General features: G+C 36.4%; 1 protein-coding gene across 2 annotated transcripts in view; it reads left to right on the forward strand.

The window, feature by feature from the left end:
- Positions 1–23873, forward strand: part of CLIC2 (chloride intracellular channel 2) — a gene marked incomplete at its 5' end in the record, with an annotated part of 36789 nt that extends 12916 nt beyond the window's left edge. For both annotated transcript variants that reach the window (XM_082716664.1, XM_082716665.1), the window contains 5 exons: positions 10349–10458; positions 10583–10708; positions 21563–21669; positions 22149–22330; positions 23311–23873. In XM_082716664.1, coding sequence (XP_082572790.1) covers positions 10349–10458; positions 10583–10708; positions 21563–21669; positions 22149–22330; positions 23311–23472 — 687 coding nt within the window. In that variant the 3' untranslated portion in view covers positions 23473–23873. The remainder of the gene's footprint in view (positions 1–10348; positions 10459–10582; positions 10709–21562; positions 21670–22148; positions 22331–23310) is intronic.
- Positions 23874–24116: the final 243 nt, after the last annotated feature.

Below are 24116 nucleotides of genomic sequence, written 5' to 3' on the forward strand. Positions count from 1 at the left end.
TAATTATGGATACAGAAAATAAAACAAAGAATATCTAAGTAACTTTGTCCAGGGTCACATAGCTAGTGAATGGCAAGGTTAGGATTCTAATTATTTAAAATAAATACGTCTAATCTTATTCAACTGTTTTCAATTTGGCAAATCTTTTAGTAAATTTTTCCAGAATTTCATCAGGTAGAATCCTTTCAATGTTATCTAATGACAATGATACAAATTATAGATTTTCTGAAAGAACACTGAGTATCATCTGGTGCAGGTATTTGTTTTGCTTTGCTTTAAGATGTATTCCATAGATCTCTAGAACTTTCACACAAAATATGGAGATGGGACATAAGGATTGAGAGAAAGGAAAAATGTTAAAGAGTGAGTTTAAAAAGCACTACTCTTTATCAATGGTATCTAATTATAGATCCGGCTGATTCTTTCTAAAGATTAAAAGAGTCTGTGATTTCCCCAGCTACCTCTGGCTGCGCTTAAAACCCTACCACAACTTCTTTCCCATATCACTGATGAGATACCTACAAGAGATTAAGGACTTTCCTGTCACAATTAAGAATTTGTATCACCCTAAAACAAAAAAATTTATAACACACCACCTACGTGTTTTAATGTAATCAGTGAAAACATTGTCTTTCAATACTGAATAACTTGGGCAAGATTTTTAACTATGAACTAAGAACAAAAGACTTTCTAACATACATTTTATTTTCTCTAAATGCAGACTTTATCTTACTGGTTTGTTGCTCATTGATAAATAGATTTTGTGATCTCTACCAAACACTCTAAACTAAAGATTTTTACATAAAGTTATAGAACTTAACATTTCTGCCAAAATTCTGAATGTGTCAAACCCATTTTATCTCATACCTTAAACCCAAACCCCTAACCTCTAACCCTAACTTTAACCCACTGGATGGGTCTCTGGACTGAAAAAAAACAGGCACATAACTAACCCTACCGTAACTCTAAACTCTGATTTGAGAAAGTGGCTTATTGAACACACAACAAGAAAAACTGAGAAACATTCTAATTATCCTGGAGAAGACCCCAAACTTTTAAGAATTGGTAGTACTACTGAAAATGGGTGTGAAGGTAGAGATAAAAACAGAAAAATCAATCGAACATCTAACTAAAATGTAAAGTCTCATATACCCTCCTTGTCTCAACTGGTAGATGGTTGCCATGTTTATTCTAAACCCAAAATCACAGAGTTTATTCTCAGGAGAGATCTTTGAACTGGAGGATATCAGGCACATACCCTAATCCCTGACTGGTAAGCCCTAAACCCTAACCCCAAGTTTAACCCTAACCCTAACACTAACCCTGACCCAAATGCTAACTCTCACCAAAACCCTAACACTAACCCTTAACAGTACACCCTAACCCTCTGGAGAGGTCTCTATACTGAAAATACCAGTCACATACCCTAACCTTAAAACAAACTTTAAATCAAACTCTGGCCCCAACCCTTACACTTACACTAGCAAAAATCTGGGATTTTGTCCTCTGGTGATGTCTCTGATTTGGAAAATACCAGGCATATACCCTAACCCTAATCCTAACCTGTAAGCACTAATCCCTAAACCTAATCCCTAAAATTGACCCTAACTGTAATACTAACACTAATCCTAACACTCTGGAGAGGTCTCTGAACTGCAAAATACCAGGCATATAATATAACCATAACACTAAGCCCAAGCCCAGAAGTCTGGGGTTATATTCTCTGGTGAGTTCTTGAACTGCAAAATTCCAGGCACATACCCTAGCCCTAACCCTTGACCTGAGAAAAATGCTTACTGAACACATGATAAGAAATGTTGAGAAGCAGCCTAGTTTTCCTAGAGATTACCCCAAACATTTAAAAATTGGTAGTATTGGGGCAACTGGGTGGCTCAGTTGGTTGAGCATCTGACTCTTGATTTTGGCTCAGGTCATGGTCTCAGGATTGTGAGACTGAGCCCCACATTGGGCTCCACACTGGACATGAAGCCTACTTAAGATTCTCTCTGTCCCTGTCTCTGTCTCTCTAAAAAAAAAAAAAAAAGAATTGGTAATATTTCTGAAGATGGGTGTGAAGGTAGGGATAAAAACAAAAATAAATTCAGTATCTGTGTAAAGAGTGTCTAGAGCCCCAAATCCCCTCCTTGCCTCAGCTTGATAAATGATGGCGATGTTTATTCTCATCCCAGCAGAAGTGTGGGGTTTAATTATTAGGAAAGGTCTCTGAATGGCAGGATACCTGACACATATCCTAACCCTAACTCTAACCCTAATCCATAACCCATAACCCATAACCATAACCCCTAACCCTAAAACTAACCATAACCCTAACCTTCTGAAGAGATCTCTGAGTGGTGAAATACCAGGCATATACCCAAGCCCTAACCTAACCCCTAATTCTTAACCCCTAACCTTAACCCTAACCCCAGCAGAAGTGTGGGATTTTATTCTCTGGAGGGGTCTCTGAACAGCAAAATACAAGGCACAGACCCTAACCCTAACAACAACAAAAGTTGAAAAAAACAAAAGTGGAAAAGAAAAAAGAGATCATACCTTTCTCTGAATTTTCAGACCATTTTCAAACTCTCTTAGAACTATCATAAAGACTATCATAAAAACTGGTTTTTTTATACAACAAAACTATTAGATGGGAGAAACAGTGTTTAAGAGTTTGGGCTACAGAGTAGACAGTCCTAGGCCTGCTACAAGAGAAAGTTCAAACTTTACCAAGTCAGTTCTCTGGGCCTCATTTTCGTCACCTGAAGAACACGAGTATTAACAGAACCTACCTCATGGGATCATCTTCACTGTGAGGATTAAATAAGACAAATATATAAAACACTGTAGTTGTTAACATAGTAAACACTCAATAAATGTCAGATATTGTGACATATTACTTTTCATCTTCAGAAACATATCACAAACAAAAAGAGAAAAGTTGTTTTTGTGAATGATCACATCCTGTTTTTGCCAGCTATACATACTTACGAGGTGGTAATTCATCAATCAGGCTAGGGAATTTACATTCTAAAATTTTCTGTGATGGCACTTTAGATCATCATATTGTTAACAGGAAAAAAAACCTGGGTTTTCCTGTAAAACTTGACTGCATTCCCCCCACATCGCAGTGTTTTGCCTTTCCTTTAGCCAAAGGCAATCCACCCTTCCTGCTGTATCTATTCTCAGACTCTGTCTTCTTCCTGCCTCCCACCCATAATCATGATTCTCCTCACTAGCCCCAGTTCTGATTGGATCCTTAGTTTGACTTCCGTTACAAAAGTAACACAGCTGCCAAGGTTGGGTACCTCTTCCCATAGCTCTTCACTCCCTGACATCACAAAAGAACAACAGTAAAGGTCATTTCCTCTGTTGTGCTCATTGTCAAGAAAAGAAAATTTTGTCCAAAGAATTGGGATTTTGCCCAGGCTTTCTGGGACCTTAATATTGCTAGAAATAACAAATCAGAGCAGCTTTAAGGTAAAAAGTACACTTTACTTTCTTTTACAGACTAAAGCAAAAGCAGAACTAAATAAATAAATAAATCAGTGAGTCCAATAGATGAGATATGTTGATGGCTTGGACTTGGGTAGCTAGCACCTAGCACTGTTGAACAGATAGTAAGCATCAAATAAATATTGAATGAATGAATTATATAATAGCCACGGCAAATGAAATAACTAAATGTATTTGTAGATATTTATAGGTTAAACTGACAAGAATTAGTGTTGAATTCAATTTGGGAATGAAGCAGAAGGATTACCCTCAAGTTTCTAATTTGGGCAACTCAGTAGATAGTGTCTTGTCTTCTCAGGCTGTCATAACAAAAAGCAGAGACTTGGTGGCTTGCACAACAGATATTTAGTTCTATAGGCTGGATGTTCAAGATCAAGGTGCCAGCATGGTCAGGTTCTGGTAAGAAATCTTTTCCTGGCTTATAGATGATTGCTTTCTCAGTGTCTTGCATGGTGGGCAGAGAGAAGAGGAGGAGAGAAGAAAGAAAGCTTCCTGGTCTAATTAACTTCCCAAAGGCCTGGCCTCCAAATACTATCACATTGAAGGTTAGGGTTTCAAAATAGGATTCTGGAAGAGTACACTTCAGTCCATAGCAGATAGCAGTGTCATGTGCAGGATCAGGAGCCCTAAAGAAAGAGTAGGTCAGTGAGTGGAGTAAATAAAAAGAAAGGAATCCATTTTGTGACATGTTAAGATTGAAGTCTAAAGGCAGGATTTCCCATGAGCCCTCAGAAGAAGTGGCTACCTTTTCTTCCTCATTTTTCTCACCATTGAGCCTGGAAATAAGGTAGGTACCCTTTACGTATCCTTGCTCCCCATTCCTGCTTCCAGTCCATTCTACCTCCCCCATACAAAGAAATATCTAGGTTGAGTCTCATAAAATCAGACTAAACCACCCTCTACCCTTCCTGGTTATAGTAGTCTTCCAGGTCACTCTCCCCTATTCCTGGAGTTTTTTTAGCTTCTGGATCATTGTCACTCTCTCCAACACTATTCCTATCATAATTCTTGGTGATTTCAATATCTACATAGATGATTCTTCCTGTACTCTAGCCTCTCATATCCTTGACTTCTTCCACTGATCTTGTTCTTCCCCTTCCATTGTCACATCCTAACCTTGTCGCTGAAACTTTTGCAACCCCTGCATGATACTATAGGGGGATTAATCTACTTTTTGAAATTTTATATTTTAATGCACTTTATTGATATATAATTTACATAAAATAAAATGCACCTATTTTAACTGTATCATCCAGTGACTTTTGACAAATACATATGCACATGCAACCACGAACCCAATCAAAATATACAATATATCTATTACCTCAGAAAGTTTCCTTGTGTTACTTTGCAGTCAGTTTTCCCCCACTGTAGCCCACTACTCCCTACCAGATCACTTATCTGCCTTCTGTCACGATACATTGATTTGTATTTTCTAGGATTTTCTATAGATTGAATTGTACAGTATGTACTTTTGTTTGGCTTCTTTCACTCAGTGTAATTACTTTGGAGATTTACCATATTGTTATGTGCATCAATATCTCATTCTTTTCTATTGCTGAAGGGTATTTGGGTTATTTCCAGTTTTTTGGCTACTATGAATAAAGTTGCTATAAACATTCATGTACAAGTCTTTCTATGGCCATATGCTTTCACTTCTCTTGGATAAATACCTAGAATTAAAATTAATGGGTCATATGGTAGGTACATTTTTAACTTTGACAAACTCTTTATAAACCACTTGTACCATTTTACACTCCCAACCACAGTGTATCAGTTCTAATTGCTCCAAATTCCTGGTGATACTTGGTATGGTTCGTCTTTTTAATTTCAACTATTCCAATGTGTGTGTAGTAGTACCCTGTGCTTTTAATTTTCATTTCCCTGTTGACTAATGATGTTGAACATTTTTTCATGTCTCTTTCATACAGTGTTTAAATCTTGTGCTCATTTTTAAGTTAGATAGTTTGTCATTGAGTTTTAAGAGTTCTTTATTCATATATTTTCTATATTTTGGATACAAACATTTTTCGTTTTCTTTACAGTTCTTATGAAAAGCAGATTTTAGCTTTCATGTAGCTCAATTTATTGAATTTTTCTTTTCTCTTCTTCACTTTCTGAATCCCAGCCAATTGACCTTCTTTCAGTTCCTTATAATGCCATGCTCAAGCAAGTTTCAAGGCTTTTGGATATGCTAATTGCTGTTTAGAATGCCTTCTTTATGCCTATTCACCTAGTTAACTCTTATTCTTTGAACTGAGATCAATTGCCACTTCCTCAGAAAAGCCTGTCTTAACAGACCCCATATAGATTGTGTTTTTCTCATAACATGCACATCCATCTTTCCTTCAAAGATTTTATCTCAGTTTAAAAGTAAGTTAATTTGGAAGATTGTTTTTTTAGTATCTGTTATATATAATGTATATTGTATATGTATATGGAATATCTGATCTATTTTTTAAAATATTCTTATTTATTTATTTGACAGAGAGAGAGATCACAAGTAGGCAGAGAGGAAGGCAGAGAGAGAGGGGGAAGCAGGCTCCCCGCTGAGTGAGAGCCTGATGCGGGGCTCGATCCCAGGACCCCGAGACCACGACCCAAGCAGAAGGCAGAGGCCTTAACCCACTGAGCCACCCAGGCGCCCCTTTGATCTATTTTAAATACATTATTTGTTCAGTAAGACTTTATTGGGAGAGTAAATGGATGAGTGAAGAGTAGGGGGCCATACATAAACTCAAAGTATACATAAAAGTTCAATGCAGAAAATTATGTTGTTTTCAGTCAGTTAGCAAAAGATGCTCTGTATTTTTCACCATTATTTTTCTTACTATTGAAGTATAGTTAACATATAATGTTATATTAGTTTTAGGTATACAACATATTTATTGAGCAATTCTATACATTACTGAGTGCCCATCATAAGTGTAGTTGACTTCTGTCACCAAGCAACATTATTACAATATTATTGAGTATATTCCCTATGCTGTACTTTTCATCTCCTTGACTTATTTGCTTTATAACTGAAAGTTCTTGCCTCTTAATTCTTTGTCTATTTTGCCTACTGCCACCCACTGCCCCTCTGGCAACCAGTAGTTTGTTCTCTATATTTAGAGATTGAGTTTGTTTGGGGTTTTTGTTTGTTTCCTTACTGTTTTGCATTTTAGATTCCACATATAACTGAAACCAGATGGTATTTGTCTTTCTCTGTCTGACTTTTTTCACTTACCATAAGATCTTCTAGGTCCACCCATGTTGTCACAAATGACAAAATCTCACTCCTTTTTTATGCCAAGTAATATTCCATTCATCTATTGATAGACACTGGGGTTGCTTTCATATTTTGGTTATTGTAAATAGTGATTCAGTAAATGCAGGGTTCATATATCTTTTCAAATTAGTGTTTTCATTTTCTCTGGGTAATACTCTGTTATTTCTTATCTTCCTGATACTAGCCATTCTGACTTGTGTGAAGGGAATCTATCATTGTGGGTTTGATTTGCATTTTCCTGATGATGAGTGACGTTGAGGATCTTTTCATGTATCTTTTGGCCATCTGGAAGTCGTCTTTGGAGAAATATCTATTAAGTCTTCATTTTAATCAGATTATTCAGGACTTTTTGGTGTTCAGTTGTACAAATCTTTTTTAGATTTTATTTATTAATTTGAGAGAGAGAGCATGCACGAAGGAGTGAGGGAGCAAGAGAGGGAGCACAAGCAGGGTGAGGGGCAGAGGGAGAAGCAGGCTCCCCGCTGAGCAAGGAGCTCAATCCTGGGACTCTGGGATCCTGACCTGAGCCTAAAATACATGCTTAACCAACTGAGCCACTCAGGCGCCCCAATTGTATAAGTTCTTAACATATTTTGGATATTATCCCCTAATGAGTTATATTATTTGCAAATATTTTTTCTCATTCAGAATGTTGTCTTTTTGTTTCATTAGAAGTTTCTTTTGCTGTGCAAAAGCTTTTCATTTTGGTGTAGTCCCAATAGCTTATTTTTGCTTGTTTCTCTTGCCTCAGGAGACATAGCCATAAATACGTTGCTAAAGCTGATGTCCAAGAGATTATTGCCTGTGTTTTCATCTAGGAATTTTATGGTTTTAACTCCTACATTTAGGCCTTTAATCCATTTTGAGTTTATTTTTGTGTATGGAGCGAAAAAGAAGTGGTCCAGTTTCATTCCGTTGCATTTTTTAGCTGTCCAGTTTTCCCGGCACAATTCATTGAAATGACTGCTTTTTCCCCATTGGGTATTCCTGCCTCTTTTGTCATAGATTTACTAACCATATAAGCATGGATTTATTTCTGGGCTATCTTGACCAGAATGATTGACCACATAGACCATTGATCTATGTGTCTATTCTTATATTGATTAGTATAGTCTTGTAGTATACTTTGAAGTAGGAACATGATACCTGTGGCTCTGTTCTTTCTCAAGATTCCTTTGGCTATTCAGGGTCTCCTGTGATTCCCTACAAATTTTACAATTATTTGTGCCAGTTCTGTGAAGAATACCATTAGCATTTGATAGCAATTGCATTGCATCTGTAGATTGCTTTGCATACTATAGATATTTTAACAAATTCTAACAATATTAATTCTGCCAATCTATGAGTACAATATATCTTTCCATTTGTTTATGTTATCTTAAATTTCTTTCATCAGTGTCTTATAATTTTCAGAGTACAGGTCATTCAGCTCCTTGTGAAATTTACTCCCAGGTATTTTTTTGTAAGTAGGCTCCACACCCAGGATGGAGCCCAACATGGGGCTTGAACTCATGACCCTGAGATCAAGATCTGAGCTGAAATCAAAAGTTGGACACTCAACTAACTGAGCCACCCAAGTATCCCAAATAGTTTTTTTCTCATGCAATTGTAAATGGGATTGTTTTCTTAATTTCTATTTCTGTTACTATATTATTGATGTATAGAAATGCAACAGATTTCTGTATAATAATTTTGTATCTTGCATCTTTGCTGAATTCATTTATTAGTTCTATTAGTTTTTTGGTGGAGTCTTTAGAGTTTTCCACAGAGGGTATTATGCTATCTGCAAATAGTGACAGTTTATCAATTTAGATCTTTCATTTCTTTTTCTTGTTTGACTGTTGCAGTTAGGACTTCCATTATTATATTGAATAAAAGTGGTGAGAGTGGACATCCTTTTCTTGTCCCTGATCTTAGAGGATAAGCCTTCAGTTTTGACCATTGGTTATGATGTTAGCTGTGGGTTTTTCATATATGAACTTTATTATGTTGAGATATGTGCCTTCCAAACCAACTTTGTTGAGAGTTTTTATCATGAATGGATGTTATATTTTGTTGAAAGGCTTTTCTGATCTATTGAGATGATAGTCATATGGTTTTTGTTTTCTTTTGTTAATATCCTGTATCACATTGATTGTTTTATGAATTTTAAACCATCCTTACATCCCTGAAGCAAATCCCACTTGATGATGGTGAATTGTCCTTTCAATGTATTGTTGAATGTTATTTGGTTGTATTTTGTTGAGGACTTTTCCATGTATGTTTATCAGGGATATTGGCCTATAGTTTCCTTCTGTAGTGTCTTTGGTTTTGGCATTAGGGTAATGGATCTATTAACCATTTTTTTAAAAATTTACATACAAAAGCTAGAACACCAATTCCTGGTGCCAAAATAAATTCCAAATAGATGAAACAAATGCAAAAACTGAAAGCCGAAAGATACTAAAAGAAAACACGGAAGAATATCTTTATAATAAAACAAAATAAGAAAGGGTTGGGATTGGTTTTTTGTTTTTTGTTTTTGTTTTTTGTAATCTTAATGTATAGAATGACAGTGTAAGGAGATCAGAAAAAATGGACTGAGTAATAGATTCCATGTAAAATTTAATTTTTACATAAACCATGTTTTAAGGTACCTGTAATGTGTATTAAAAGTGTTAATATCTTTAATATATAAATAAAATTGTCAAATCAGTAAGGAAAATGTCACTTTGGTTTTTAGGGGGTTTTTTGCTTTTTTTTTAATCTTTAAAATTTATTTATTTTTTTCAGTGTAACAGTATTCATTGCTTTTGCACCACACCCAGTGCTCCATGCAATCCGTGCCCTCTCTAATACCCACCACCTGGTTCCCCCAACCTCCCACCACCCCCCCCGCCACTTCAAACCCCTCAGATTGTTTTTCAGAGTCCACAGTCTGCAGAGAGAGTCAATTATCATATGGTTTCACTTATTTGTGGAGCATAACAAATAGCACGAAGGACAAGGGGAGATGGAGAGGAGAAGGGAGTTGAGGGAAATTGGAAGGGGAGGTGAAAATATCACTTTTACAGAGAAAATGAAAGTTTGTCTTTAACAAATACTTCAGGAAATAAGGAAATAAAATCTGCAATAAGCATATGGAAAATGCCTTTCAGGAAGGAAATTTGGCAGGATCTATTGAAATGAAAAATGCACTTGTTCTTTTTTCCACATTCTCATTTTGAATATTAATTCCAAAGATATAATGTCAGAAGTGCAACAAATTATATGTCCAGATGTATTTGCTGCTGAAGTGTTCAGCGTAGCAAAAATTTTGGAATATCTGAAATGCCCATCAATAGGAAATGGTTATATAAATTCTGGTACCATATAAAATTAGCTATTATTATTATGTACTCATTAAACTCGTCACTTTAAATACAATAAACTTATTTGATTCATTATATTTGTCTGCCCATAGGTGGTAGGATCCATGAGATTAAGGGCTTCCAATTTCATCTCTAGCAACTGGCTCATTTCCCGGTAGGCACTCAATACATACTTGAGCAAATGAATGAATGAGGCCTTCCTTTATCTTAACAGGCTGGAAGTGATGGGGAGAGTATTGGAAACTGTCCCTTTTGCCAACGCCTTTTTATGATCCTCTGGCTTAAAGGAGTTAAATTCAATGTGACTACTGTTGACATGACCAGGTAAGAGAAATCAGGACATGTTTCATTCTGGAGATTGAAATCAGTAGACACCAATATAATGTTTGTGTTTGCGTATGTGTACTTTATCTAGAGGCCTAACTCTGCTTATTTTCAATAATCACAGAAAGCCTGAAGAGCTGAAGGACTTGGCCCCAGGTACCAATCCTCCTTTTCTGGTGTATAACAAGGAGCTGAAAACAGACTTCATTAAAATTGAGGAGTTTCTAGAGCAGACACTGGCTCCTCCAAGGTACAGCATTTCACATGATATTACTGTTTTTGAGAAAAATCTATTTTATTGCCCTATATTATAGATTGAGGATTCTTACTTCTAGATATCTAACTCTTTTTCACTGTTGGACTTCTCTTTTGCTGTTTTTCTAGAAATGTTTACTAAGATCCCCATGATTACTCTACACATGATAATAAAAATTTTTACAGTATTACTTATTTAATATATGTAAAGTTGTTAAAACCTTATTAGATGTAGGTAATATATTAGGAAAGGGCAAAGGATAGATTTGGAAACCTGGGAAAGGCAGGGAATTTCAGCCATAATGAAGCTTCGGGACATTTATACTGATAGAAATTAGACTTGTTTTATTGTAGAGCCCTCACAAGATCTTCAAATTTGAAATAGCCTTTGATTCAGTCTGATTTCTAAGCTCTACAGATTGGGAAGTATAATGTCTATCATTTATAAACTTCCCCCTTGAACTTCAAATACATAAAAATGTTAGATGTAGGGGCGCCTGGATGGCTCAGTCATTAAGTGTCTGCCTTCAGCTCAGGTCATGATCCCAGGGTCCTGGAATCTAGCTCTTTATCAGGCTCCCTGCTTGGTGGGAAGCCTGCTTCTCCCTCTCCCACTCCCCCTGTTTGTGTTCCCTCTCCTGCTGTCTCTGTCTGTCAAATAAATAAATAAATCTTTTTAAAAAGTTAGATGTAAAATATCAAAGTATTTTTTAAAGATTTTATTTATTTTGGAGAGAGAGAGAGAGCAAGCAAGCAGGGGGAGAGCCAGAGGGACAGGAAAGGGAATCCCAAGCAGACTCCCTGCTGAGCAGGAAGCCCCACCAAGGGCTGGATCTGACAACCCTGAAATCATGATGTGAGCTGAAACCAAGAGTTGGATGTTTAACTAACTGAGACACCCAGGCACCCCTAGAGTATTTTTTATATTCTTTATGTTGTGCCTGTATCTCCCACTCCCCTTCACTCATTTTTGCCCATCACCCCACTTTGGCAAACAGCAGTTTGTTCTTTGTATTTATAGGTATGTTTCTGGAGACATCACAATTTCAGACTTCAAGTTACATTACAAACCTGTAGAGATCAAGACAGTATGGTACAGACACAAAATGATGGGTATTGAGGAAGGTTAATGTTGTGATGAGCACTGAGTGTTCTATATAAGTGATGAATCACTAAATTCTACTCCTGAAACCAATGTTAAACTATATGTCAGCTAACTATAATGTAAATAAAAACCTTTAAAAAAGGAAATTTGAAAATTTAGAAAAGAAAAAATGCACATAGATCAATGGAACTGAAGAGAGAGCCCAGAAATGAACCCACAACTCTATGGTCAGCTAATCTTTGACAATGCAGGAAAGAATACCCAGTGGGAAAAAAAGAGTCTCTTCAGCAAATGGTGTTGGGAAAACTGGACAGCCATATGCAAAAGAATAAAACTGGACCACTTTCTTATACCATTCACAAAAATAAACTAAAAATGAGTGAAAAGCCTAAAAAAATACAAAGACAAGTTTTTTCCACTGACTCCTTGACACACTCAATATATCATGGTGGAGCAGGAATGGGATAACTGGAATAAAAACTCCATTTTTTTAAAGGATAACAATAAAAGGGACACAATAATCACCTGTTTGTAACAGTTACCATTGTTAGGGAAACAAATGAAAGACTGTTTCTAAGTTTTGGCATTACAAATAATGTTAAAATATACTTTTTTTCATTATACTTTTTTAAAAATTTATTTTACAGGCAGAGATCACAAGTAGGCAGAGAGGCAGGCAGAGAGAGAGAGGGAAGCAGGCTCCCTGCTGACCAGAGAGCCTGATGTGGGGCTCGATGCAGGGCTCGATCCCAGGACCCTGGGATCATGACCTGAGCCAAAGGCAGAGACCTTAACCCACTAAGCCACCCAGGGTCCCAATATACTTTCTTTTTACAAAGCCCCCCAGAGTGGTTATTTTGTCTGCCATATTGCTAGATATGGAAGCCCTTTCATATAAACTTTATCTAAAATTTTTAAAGATTTTATTTATTTATTTGACAGACAGAGATCACAAATAGGCAGAGAGGCAGGCAGAGAGAGAAAGAGAGGAGGAAGCAGGCTCCCCACTGAGCAGAGAGCCCAATGTGGGGCTCCATCCCAGGACACTGAGATCATGAACTGAGCCGAAGGCAGAGGCTTTAACCCACTGAGCAACCCAGGCACCCCAAACTTTATCTAAATTTTTAAAACCTGTTAGATACCTACATCAATGAAAATGGTGGAGTAAGGAACTCCAAAACTCCATCCCTCCATAAAAATAATGAATAGCTTGGGGGAAAATGTCAGAATCAACTTTTTCAGAACTCTGGAATATAACCCAAAATTTACCAGAGCCAAGGGAATATTAATGCAGAAAAGAAGCTTAATTTTAGTAAAAGAGCCTTATGGGATTTTAGGTTATCTTACCATCCTCTACTCCTCAGTCTTTAACAGCCTTAAAGATAGCAGTCCACATTGTAGGTGCAGGTTTCTGGTAGCAGAGGACATGATATGGGATTTATTCTCAAATAAATATGGTTGTGTGATTTGGCCTGGTGGCACCCTGAAAGAGTAGGTCAAGGGTTTGTCTCTTTTCACCTACTTTACAGCTTTCCCGGGGCTGAGGCAGTTTCCTTGGGGGCATTCATGGAAGGCATTTAAAGGCAGTTGCATTAGTCCTTGCTACATGGGACAAAGGATAGTACTTGGGGAAAGCAATAGACAACTGAAAAGCCTGGGAAGAAACAGGCTGGGATGTTTGGGGGATACTTGCGGGAATAAAGGCTTCAAAACACTTTCATGTATTCTAGGGACTCTAGAAGTACATGCACATGTCCAGGTTTAGACCTATGCTCATAAAAGACTTGAGAAGATCCTAAATTCTTACTTCTGACTAAACTTGAGACACCAGGCAAGCAGAAATTGAAGGCTAAACTGTAAACTGCTTACATAAGCATTGAAGGAGTGCCCCAACTCAGAGCAAGACTGCAAACACTGAGAGATCTTTCTTTCTATATTTGTTTGTTTGTTTGTTTGTTTGTTTGTTTTGGTTCTGGGAGTTTAATGAAATCTCTGTTAAATCAAAAACTAACCAAAGATAATGGGACAAAGATTTCAGTGGCCACACACAACAAAGAACATAGACTTTACTAAATCACTTCAGAAAATTCACTAAACAAATAAAGGATACCTGCAATAAGCAACAACAACAAATCCTGGGGAATGAGAGAATCTGATTTTCAGAGTTTCTACATTATAATATTCAAGTATCTAGTTTTTAAGAAAAAAATAAAGTTCATGCCATTTGCGAAGACATGGATGGAACTAGAGGGTATTATGCTTAGCGAAATAAGTCAATCGGAGAAAGACAATTATCATATGATCTCCCTGATATGAGGAAGTGGAGATGCAATGTGGGTGGTTTGCAGGGTAGGAAAAGAATAAATGAAACAAGATGGGATTGGGAGGGAGACAAACCATAAGTGACTCTTCATCTCACAAAACAAACTGAGGGTCACCAGGAAGAGGGAGGTAGGGAGAGGGTGGTGGGGTTATGGTCACTGGGGAGGGTATTTGTTATGACGAGTGCTGTGAAGTGTGTGTAAACCTGGCGATTCACAGACCTGTACCCCTGGGGCTGATAATACATTATATGTTAATTTAAAAAAATAAAATAAAATTCATGTCAAGAAACAAGAAAGTATGGCCCATTCACAGGAAAAAAAGAAATTAATAGAAATGTCCCTGAGAAAGCCCAGATATTTGATTTAATATACAAATATTTTATATCAACTACGTAAAATCTGTTCAGAAAGCTAAAGAAAACCATAGACAAAGAACTAAAGAAAAGTATAGAGCACAACCTCAACATAGAGAGAATATCAATAAAAAGATAGAAATTACTAAAAGGAACCAAATAGAAATTCTGGAGTTGAAAAGTACAATAACTAAAACAAACAATTCACTACCGAACTTCAACAGCAGATTTAAACAGATAAAAGAAATAATATGCAGGGTGCCTGGGTGGCTCAGTGGGTTAAACCTCTGCCTTCGGCTCAGGTCATGATCCCAGGGTCCTGGGATCCAGCCCCGAGTCGGGCTCTCTGCTCAGCGGGGGGCCTGCTTCCCCCTTTCTCTATGCCTGCCTCTCTGCCTGCTTGTGATCTCTGTCTGTCAAATAAATAAATAAAATCTTAAAAAAAAGAAATAATATGCAAAACTGAACATAAGTCAATTGAGATTATCCAGTCAGGGGAAAAGGAAGAAAATGAGCAGAATCTCACATACCAGTGGAATACCATCAAATGTACCAAGATACACATAATGGGAATCCCAGAAAGAGAGAATAGGAATCGAGAGGCAGAAGAATGTTTGACAGAATAATAGCTGAAAACTTCCCAAATTTAATTAAATACATTTATCTATACATCCAAGGAGTTCAATGAATTCCAAGTAGATAAACACAAAGAGATCAAAAGCAGGATACATTATAATCAAATTCTCTAAAGCCAAAGCCAAATCTTGAAAGCAGCAAGAGAAAAATGACTCATCATGTGGAAGGGATCCTCAATAAGATCAACAGATGAAGGCACTGAGCTGACATATTTAAAGTGCTGAAAGGTGGAGCAGCTGGGTGGTACAGTCAGTTAAGTATCTGACTCTCAGTTTTGGCTCAGGTCCTGATCTCAGGGTAGTGAGATTGAGCCCCAAGTCAGGCTCCACACTCAGTGTGGAATTTGCTTAAGACTCTCTCTCCCTCTGCCCCTCCTCACTTCCTTCTGTCTCTCTCTCTCTCTCTCTCTGGCTCTCCCTTTTGCCCTCTTTCTTTCTCTCTCAAATAATCAGATAAATCTTTAAAAAATAAAATAAAATAAATAAAATAAAGTGCTGAAGGAATAAAAGTCAACCATATTGGGCTAAACTATCATTCAAAAGTGAAAAGAGACATTAAGACATTTCACATAAACAAAAATTGAGGAATTTTCTCTGACATTTCTGTTCAATATTGTATTGGAAGGGCTAACCAGAGCATTTACAAAAGAAAAATAAATAAAAAGTATTCCAAAATGGTAAGGAAGAAGTAAAACTATTTCTATTTACACATGACATGATCTTTCATATAGAAAATCCTTTAAAATCCACTAAAATACTAATAGAACTAATAAGTGAATTCAGTGCAATTGAAGGACATAGTCAGTATACAAAAATCAGTTGTATTTCTTTACACTATCAATGAATAATCCAAAAAAGTAAATTAAGAAAAAAATTCCATTTTTAACAGTAACAAAAATAACAGAATACTTTAGAATAAACTTAAAGAAGGAGGAGAAAGAGTTCTCTGCTGAAAAACACAAATCATTTTTGAAATAATTTAAAGAAGACCTAAAAATTTTACATTTATATTAGTTTCTTAGGGCTGCCATAACCAAGTGCGATAAATTGGGTGGCTTAAAATAGAAATTTGTCTTAACAGTTCTGAAAGCTAGAAGTATAAAGTATGAAGTCAAAGTATCAGCAGGGCCATGCTCTCTCTGAAACCTTTAAGAAAAATATCCTTTCTTGCCTTTTCCTAGTTTCTAGAAGTTTTCCAGCAGTCATTGATGTTCCTTGACTTGTAGATCTGTAAATACAAACTTCCATCTTCACGTGGCATTTTCTCCATACTTCCGTCTTTTCAAAAGATGTTCTTTTTTAAGAACACCAATCATTTTGGATTAATGAACCTGCCTTACTCCAGTATGGCATTATCTTAACTAATTCCATCTGTAACAGACCTATTTCAAAATATGGTTACATTAGAAAGTACTTGAGTTGTGGTGCTTGGTTGGCTCAGTTGGTTGAGCATCTGACTCTTGGTTTCAGCTCAGGTCATGATCTCATGGCTTGTGAGACTGACCCCTGCATCAGGCTCTCTGCTCAGTGGGGAGTCTGCTTGAAGATTCTTTCTTCCCTCCCCCCACAAAATAAATAAATACATTTTTAAAAAATAAAGTACTGAAGTTTATGACTTCAACATATCTTTTTGGAGTGACACAATTCAACCCATTCAAACATCCCATGCTTGGGGAATAGATGACTTAATATTAAGATAGATAGAAATATTCTACAGGGGCACCTGGGTGGCTCAGTGGGTTAAAGCCTCTGCCTTCGGCTCAGGTCATGATCCCAGGGTCCTGGGATCGAGCCCCGCATCGGGCTCTCTGCTCAGCAGGGAGCCTGCTTCCCCCTTTCTCTCTGCCTGCCTCTCTGCGTACTTGTGATCTCTCTCTGTCAAATAAATAAATAAAATCTTTTAAAAAAAAGAAATATTCTCCAAAGGGATCTACTAATTCAGTGCAACCACAATAAAAATTCCTTTTTTTTTTTTGCAGAAATGAAAAAGGCAATGCTCAAATTCATATGGAATTGCAAGAGACTACAAATAGCCAAATTAGTTTTGATAAAGACAAAGTAGGAGGACTCACACTTCCTGATTTCAAAACTTACTACAAGTTTATAGTAATCAAAACAGTGCATAAGAAAGGAATAAGTGAATGGACGAGAGTTGAGAGTCCAGAAATAAACCCATACATCTATGGTCAATTGATTTTCAAGAATGCCAAAACCATTGAATGAGGGAAGAATAGTCTCTCCAAGAAATGGTGCTGGGACAACTAGATATTCCATGTAAGAGAATAAAGTTAGACCCTTACTGCACACCATAAATAAAAGTTAATTAAAATTCTATCAAAGAACTATATGTATGGGCTAAAACTATGAACTCTTAGAAGAAAACTTATATGTAAATCTTCAGGGACTTGTGTTTGGCAATAGAATCTTAGATATGACACCAAATGTTTAAGCAACACAAGAAAAAATAGATTAATTAGAATTCATCAAATTAAAAACTTTCAGGCATCAAAGAACACTATCAAAAAGAGTGAAAAGATAACCCACAAAATGGGAGACAGTATTTCCAAATCATGTATTTGATAAAGGTCTAGTATCCAGAATATATAAAGAATTCTTTCAATTCAACAACAGAAAGGCAAACAACCTAATTTTAAAATGGACAAGGGACTTATGTAGACATTTCTCTAGAGAATATATGCAACTAATGAGCACATGAAAGATGTTTAACATCATTAAACATTGGGAAATGCAAATCAAAGCCACAATGAGAAAAAAAAAACACAATGAGATAATACTTTAAAGCCACCAAGATGGCTCTCATAAAGGAAACAGAAAATAGCAAGTGCTGATGAAGATGTGGAGAAATTGGAATTCTCATACATTGCTAGTAGAAATTTCACCATAGCATTCTCGTATGACCCAGCACTTCCAAAATCAGGTACACACTCAAAAGAACTGAAAACAAGTATTCAAACAAAAACACATATGCAATGTTCATAGCAGCACTATTTGCACTAATCAAAGGATGAAAACAGCACAAATGTACATCAACTGATTATTGGATAAGGAAAATGTGGTCTATCCATACAATGAAATATTATTCAGCCATAAAAAAGAATGAGGTAAGGATAGATACTAGAATATGAATGAACCTTGACCATAATACTAAATGAAAGAAGCCAAACACATAGGCCACGTATTATATGATTCCATTTACATAAAATGCCCAGAATAAGCAAATTTATAGACACAGAAAGATTAGTGGTTCCAGGGGCTGAGAGGAGGAGTAAATGGGGAGTACCTGCTTAACAGGAACGAGGTAGGAGTGATTGTTGCACAAGCCACTGAATTGTACATTTTAAAATAGCTCAGGGCGCCTGGGTGGCTCAGTGGGTTAAGGCCTCTGCCTTTGGCTCGGGTCGTGATCCCAGGGTTCTGGGATCGAGCCCCGCATCGGGCTCTCTGCTCAGCAGGGAGTCTGCTTCCCCCTCTCTCTCTGCCTGCCTCTCTGCCTACTTGTGATCTCTGCCTGTCAAGTAAATTAAAAAAAAATCTTAAAATAGCTCATGTAGTTTTATGTTATGTGAATTTTATCTCAATTTAAAAAAAAAAGATTAGGCTTTTAATTGAAATTACACTGGATTTATATTACTATTTGAAGAAATTTCATTTTTATGATACAAATGATTCCCATCAGAGAACATGATTTGTGTATTTGTTTGGGTACCATCTTATTATATTTTTATTGAAATATAATTGTTTTATTACATTATGTAAGTTCAAGATACACAACAGGTTGATTTGATATTTATATATTGCAATATGATAACCACTGTAGTGTTAATAAATATCTCGATCACATTATATAATATTTATTATTATCATTTCTTTTTTGTGGTGAGAACAATTAAAACCTTGTCTCTTAGAAACTTTTGAAGTTTATAATAGCGTCTTGTTGACTATAATTACTATACTGTGCTTATTTATCTATTAGTTGCAAGTTTTTACAATTCAGACAATATCTCCTCAATCCCTCCACCAAGGTGCCTCCAGGAAACTATCACTTGACTGTTTTTTAATGAATATTATAGTATATGTTGCATATAAGCACTACATCTCCTTTAGCTATTCATCCACTGATTTACATTAGGTTATCAACCTAAGTGCCAGTCTTATGTTCTTTGATAAGATTTTGTCTTGTTCTGCTTTTCTCATACTGGCTCTCTACCTTTTCTATTAAGTTATTTCTAAATATTTTATACTTTTATCAGTATTGTAAATGGAATATGCTACTAATATCCATTTCTACCTGGTTATTGCTAGCATGGAAGACTTTTTTTTTTAAATGTTAGACTTATATTAGCCACCTTCTCAAAATATCTCATTAATTCTAGTAATTTTTCCTATATTTTCCTGGGTTTTCTAGGTATATAATTATATTGTTGCTTCTCTTCCAATTATTATACGAGTGCTTTATGTTGTCTTTCTCAACTTGTTAGAACCTCAAAAACAGTATCTACTATAAAAGCAATTGTAGGTGTCTTAATTTGAATCTTTTTTTTAAGTTTTTATTTTTTATAAACATATATTTTTATCCCCAGGGGTACAGGTCTGCTGTAGGTGTCTTAATTTTAATGTAAATGGTTTTCAAGTTAATGTAATTAACTTGTTCCTTAATATAATGTAAATGGTTCTAAAGTCACCATTTAGAATGGTTTTTTGTTTAATTTGTTAGTGCATTCAGCACCATGTTGAAGAGTAGTAATGATAGTGATTATTCTTATCTTGTACTCATTTTAAGGGAAATAGTTCTAACATTTCTCCATTTATAGGGTGCTTGATGAAAGTTTTTGATGGATACATTTTATCAAGTTAAGGAAATTAATGAATTAGTTTAATCATTCAACAAATATTTACTGAATACTTAGTAAGTGTCAGATATTATTCTAGGCACTTGGGACACATCAGTGGTTAAACCAAGCAAAAACACTCTGCCCTTGTGGACCTTACATTCTAGTTGGGGAAGACAATAAACAAACTACTTTAAAGCAAAACAAACTACTTTAGATGATGCTAAATACTAAAAACAAAAAAAAAAAAAACAAGGCAGGGAAATAGCAAGTGTTAAGTACAGGAGGAAGGGTTGCAATGTTAGATAGGGTAGGCAGAGGAAGGCCTGACTTAGGAAGAGGGGGAGCAGGTCATGGTCATGTATGAGGGAAATCACTCCATTTAAGGCAGACAACGTGAAAACGACTTGATGTGGAAGCTTGTCAGGCCTATTTGAAGAACACCAAGGAACTAAGTTCCAAGTGAAGTGAGTGGGGAAGAGTAGGAGGAAAGGAGAGCAGAGTTACTGAGAGGACTCGGGGTCTGAGTCCGAATAAGATGGACACACTGCAGGATAATAAGGAGGGAAGAGACATGATACAACTTACCTTTTAGCATGATTGCTTTGGCAGCAGGTAGAAAATAGTCGAAGAGTGTGGGGGACAAGCAGGGGAGTGGGGAGAGTAGTCAAGAAGCTTTGGATCAGTCATGGGGCAGTGGAAGTGGTGAGAAGTGGATAGATTCTGAGTACATTTGGGAGTTTATGTGTTTTCTTTTCAGATTTTTATTTAAATTCTATTTAGTTTACATACAGTGCAGTAATGGTTTCAGTAGTAGAATTCAGTGGTTCATCACTTACATACAACACCCAGTGCTCACCCATTGCCCTCCTAAATGCCCATCACCCATCTAGCCCATCCCCCACCCACCTCCCCTGGGTAAGCTGGCAAGAATTGATAAGTAAGTAAGTAAGTAAGCTGGCAAGAATTTGAAAAGTAAACTGGCGAGAATTGCTAATAGATCAAATATGGATATGGAGAGAAGAGAGGAATCAAGGAAGATGACTAAGTTTTTGTCCTGACCATTTCTAGTTGCTAACGGAATGTTTTTTGTGAATAGGAATTGATTTTCATTGAACTCTTTTTCTGCATCTATTCATGATCATATGGTATTTAATTTCTTAATGTGGTGAATTACATTATTACATCATTTTAGAGGATACTCTATATTCCTTCATTTTTTATGTAAGTTACAATAATTTAAAATCATGTTTTTCCTATGACTTATCTTTGAAAATGTATTACCAACATATCTCCTGCCAAATAGGCTTTTAGGAGCAAGTACAGAGGACCTAACTGCCATTTAAAATATTGTTTCTACAAGTTAATGAGCTTTGAATTCTCCACAACTGGCTTCCCAGTGAACTTAAGAAATTAAGTATTCTGTTATTGGGAGAAATATATATTTCCAATGAGACATTCCAGGGCCTTCCATGTCCAGCACAATTTCCCAAAACCTCCATTCTCAGTAAAGTGCAAGCCAGGATACTTGGTCCCTGACTTGTTATGTGTGAATAATCATAGACTGATGTTTCTTTTTAAGGTATCCACACCTGAGTCCCAAGAACAAGGAGTCCTTTGATGTGGGCTGTAACCTCTTTGCCAAGTTTTCTGCATACATTAAGAATACTCAAAAAGAAGCAAATAAGCGTAAGATACCTTTAAATTTCTGTTTCTCTCACACATTTGCTGACTCTCACAGTCTCACTCAGCTAAAATAGGATTTTCCTGACTATGTAGTATCTGTTGGGGAATACACTTTTCCTCTGATTCTTTCTTCTCTCCTTTGAGATCCCTTTGCATGAAGTTTTATTAAATTTAGAACCCTAGACTCAATAGGGCAACTACTAACTTAGCTCAATTAGAGCATTGATATACCAGGAGTGAACTAACTGCAGGACTGTGTACTTTTAAGGTTTCCGAAACCATAACATCTACCACAAACATTCTTGAATAGGTCTACTATCTTCTGAGTTATGAGAGCTATTAGTCTCTGATTCCACTTCTGACTCTTCTGTGTTTAGTAATAACATGTATGTAAAGATGCTTAAATGTGTAAAAAAGCATATTGAGAATGTATTCAGTCATGAAGACAAAACATTAGTAACCCTATGACTTCTTTGCACCAGATTTTGAAAAATCTCTGCTCAGAGAATTTAAACGTCTGGATGACTACTTAAACACTCCGCTTCTGGATGAAATTGATCCAGACAGTCCTGAGGAACTCACAGTTTCCAGAAGATTGTTCTTGGACGGGGATCAGCTGACACTGGCTGACTGCAGCTTGTTACCCAAACTGAACATTATTAAAGTAAGCCTTTGTAAGGCATGCTGAATGGTTTTGGGAGGGGTTTGGGAATTGCCCCCATGAAACACAGTGACTATTTAGTGTGAGATTGTTAGATGATGGTTTTGTCACCCTTTTTCTTCCCAGAGGAAAAATCCATAATGAAACAAGATGGGATTGGGAGGGAGACAAACCATAATGATCTTTTCTGGGAACCATAAAAACTTCTTGCTTCTTCTGAAATCAGAAGGTGTTTTCTTATCCTGTCTTATCTATAAAACAAGGGTAATGTTACCCATTTCATGGAATTATTGAGAAAATTAAATTAAGGCATGTAAAATGCTTAGAACAGTGTCTGAATCATAGCAAATGATAAATAGTGTGAGCTACTAATTTTATGATGATTTAATCACTGATTTAATAAATTCTTATCAAACAGAACTTATTCTGTCACAGATCCTATGCCAGACAAACAGAACACATAAAGAGATAAGACATAGTTGGGACCCAGGGTGCCTGCGTGGTTCAGTCAGTGAAGCGTCTGCCTTCGGCTCAGATCATGATTCCAGGGTCCTGGAGTCCTGCATCGGGCCCCTTGCTCAATAGGGAGCCCACTTTTCCGTCTGCCTGCCACTCCCCATGCTTGTGCCTGTGCTTCCTCTCTCTCTGAGGAATAAATAAATAAAATATTTTATAAAAAGACATAGTTGGGACCCTAAGCAAAGTCTTAGTCTAGTGGAGAAATATGTGTTCTTTTTCTGTGCTTTCTTCTAAACATACTAATAATTAAGTACAGCATAAATATAAATGTGATTACACACACATAGCTTTGTCTACCTTTGTAAACGAAACATTAAAGCAGTAAGTCCAAGATTTTTAAGCTTATTTTTTGTGTAGATAACGTGTCCTTAATGATCATGACTTTTGAGATATGTTTCTACACATTAGGCATGTCACTGATGTCTTTTACTACCAACTGTTTTTTTTTTTCCCCAAAACCCTAGGTTGCAGCCAAGAAATACCGTGACTTTGACATTCCAGCAGAATTCTCAGGAGTCTGGCGCTATCTTCACAATGCCTATGCCCGTGAAGAATTTATCCACACATGTCCTGAAGACAAAGAAATTGAAAATACCTATGCAAGTGTGGCTAAACAGAAGAGTTAGGACTTTTTTAGTAGAAAGGCTCTCTTTTCACTTATCATATTATAAAGGTTTTTGAAAATAAGAATATGGAAAATACTGTTTCCTCTACTCAACTCTCATGAAAAGAATGCCGTATTTTCTGTATCTAGTCAGTCCAAACTATCTTCTCACTGTGTATTTTAAAGTTCCTTATATATTCACTTAATTTTCTTTATTCCCATGGCATAACTACTGCAATCTTAAATCACATGGAAAGTATCATGATCTTTTGCTATTTAATTGAATTATTAGAATGCATCATGTGTAAGCTCAACAGATGGCTGAAGTTACAAATGACATAAATAGAGCCACATTCTTAAACTGATCCTTAGAAACACTTCTGTTTAAATCATTAAAACAATTTTACATTTTTGTTAGTTTAATACATGGGTGAATTTATTTCTGGTATGAATAAAAAGTCAGAGAATAAGTATATCAGAGAGGCAAATCCTAAAAGAATGACTTTTAACATCAGCTCTAAAAAGAGATTAAGACCAACTGGTGGGGCGCCTGGGTGGCTCAGTGGGTTGAGCCTCTGCCTTCCCCTCAGGTCATGATCTCAGGGTCCTGGGATCGAGCCCCGCATCAGGCTCTCCACTGGGCAGGGAGCCTGCTTCTCCCTCTCC

The sequence above is a fragment of the Mustela nivalis genome (genome assembly GCF_964662115.1).
Source record: "Mustela nivalis genome assembly, chromosome: X".
NCBI lineage: Eukaryota > Metazoa > Chordata > Mammalia > Carnivora > Mustelidae > Mustela > Mustela nivalis.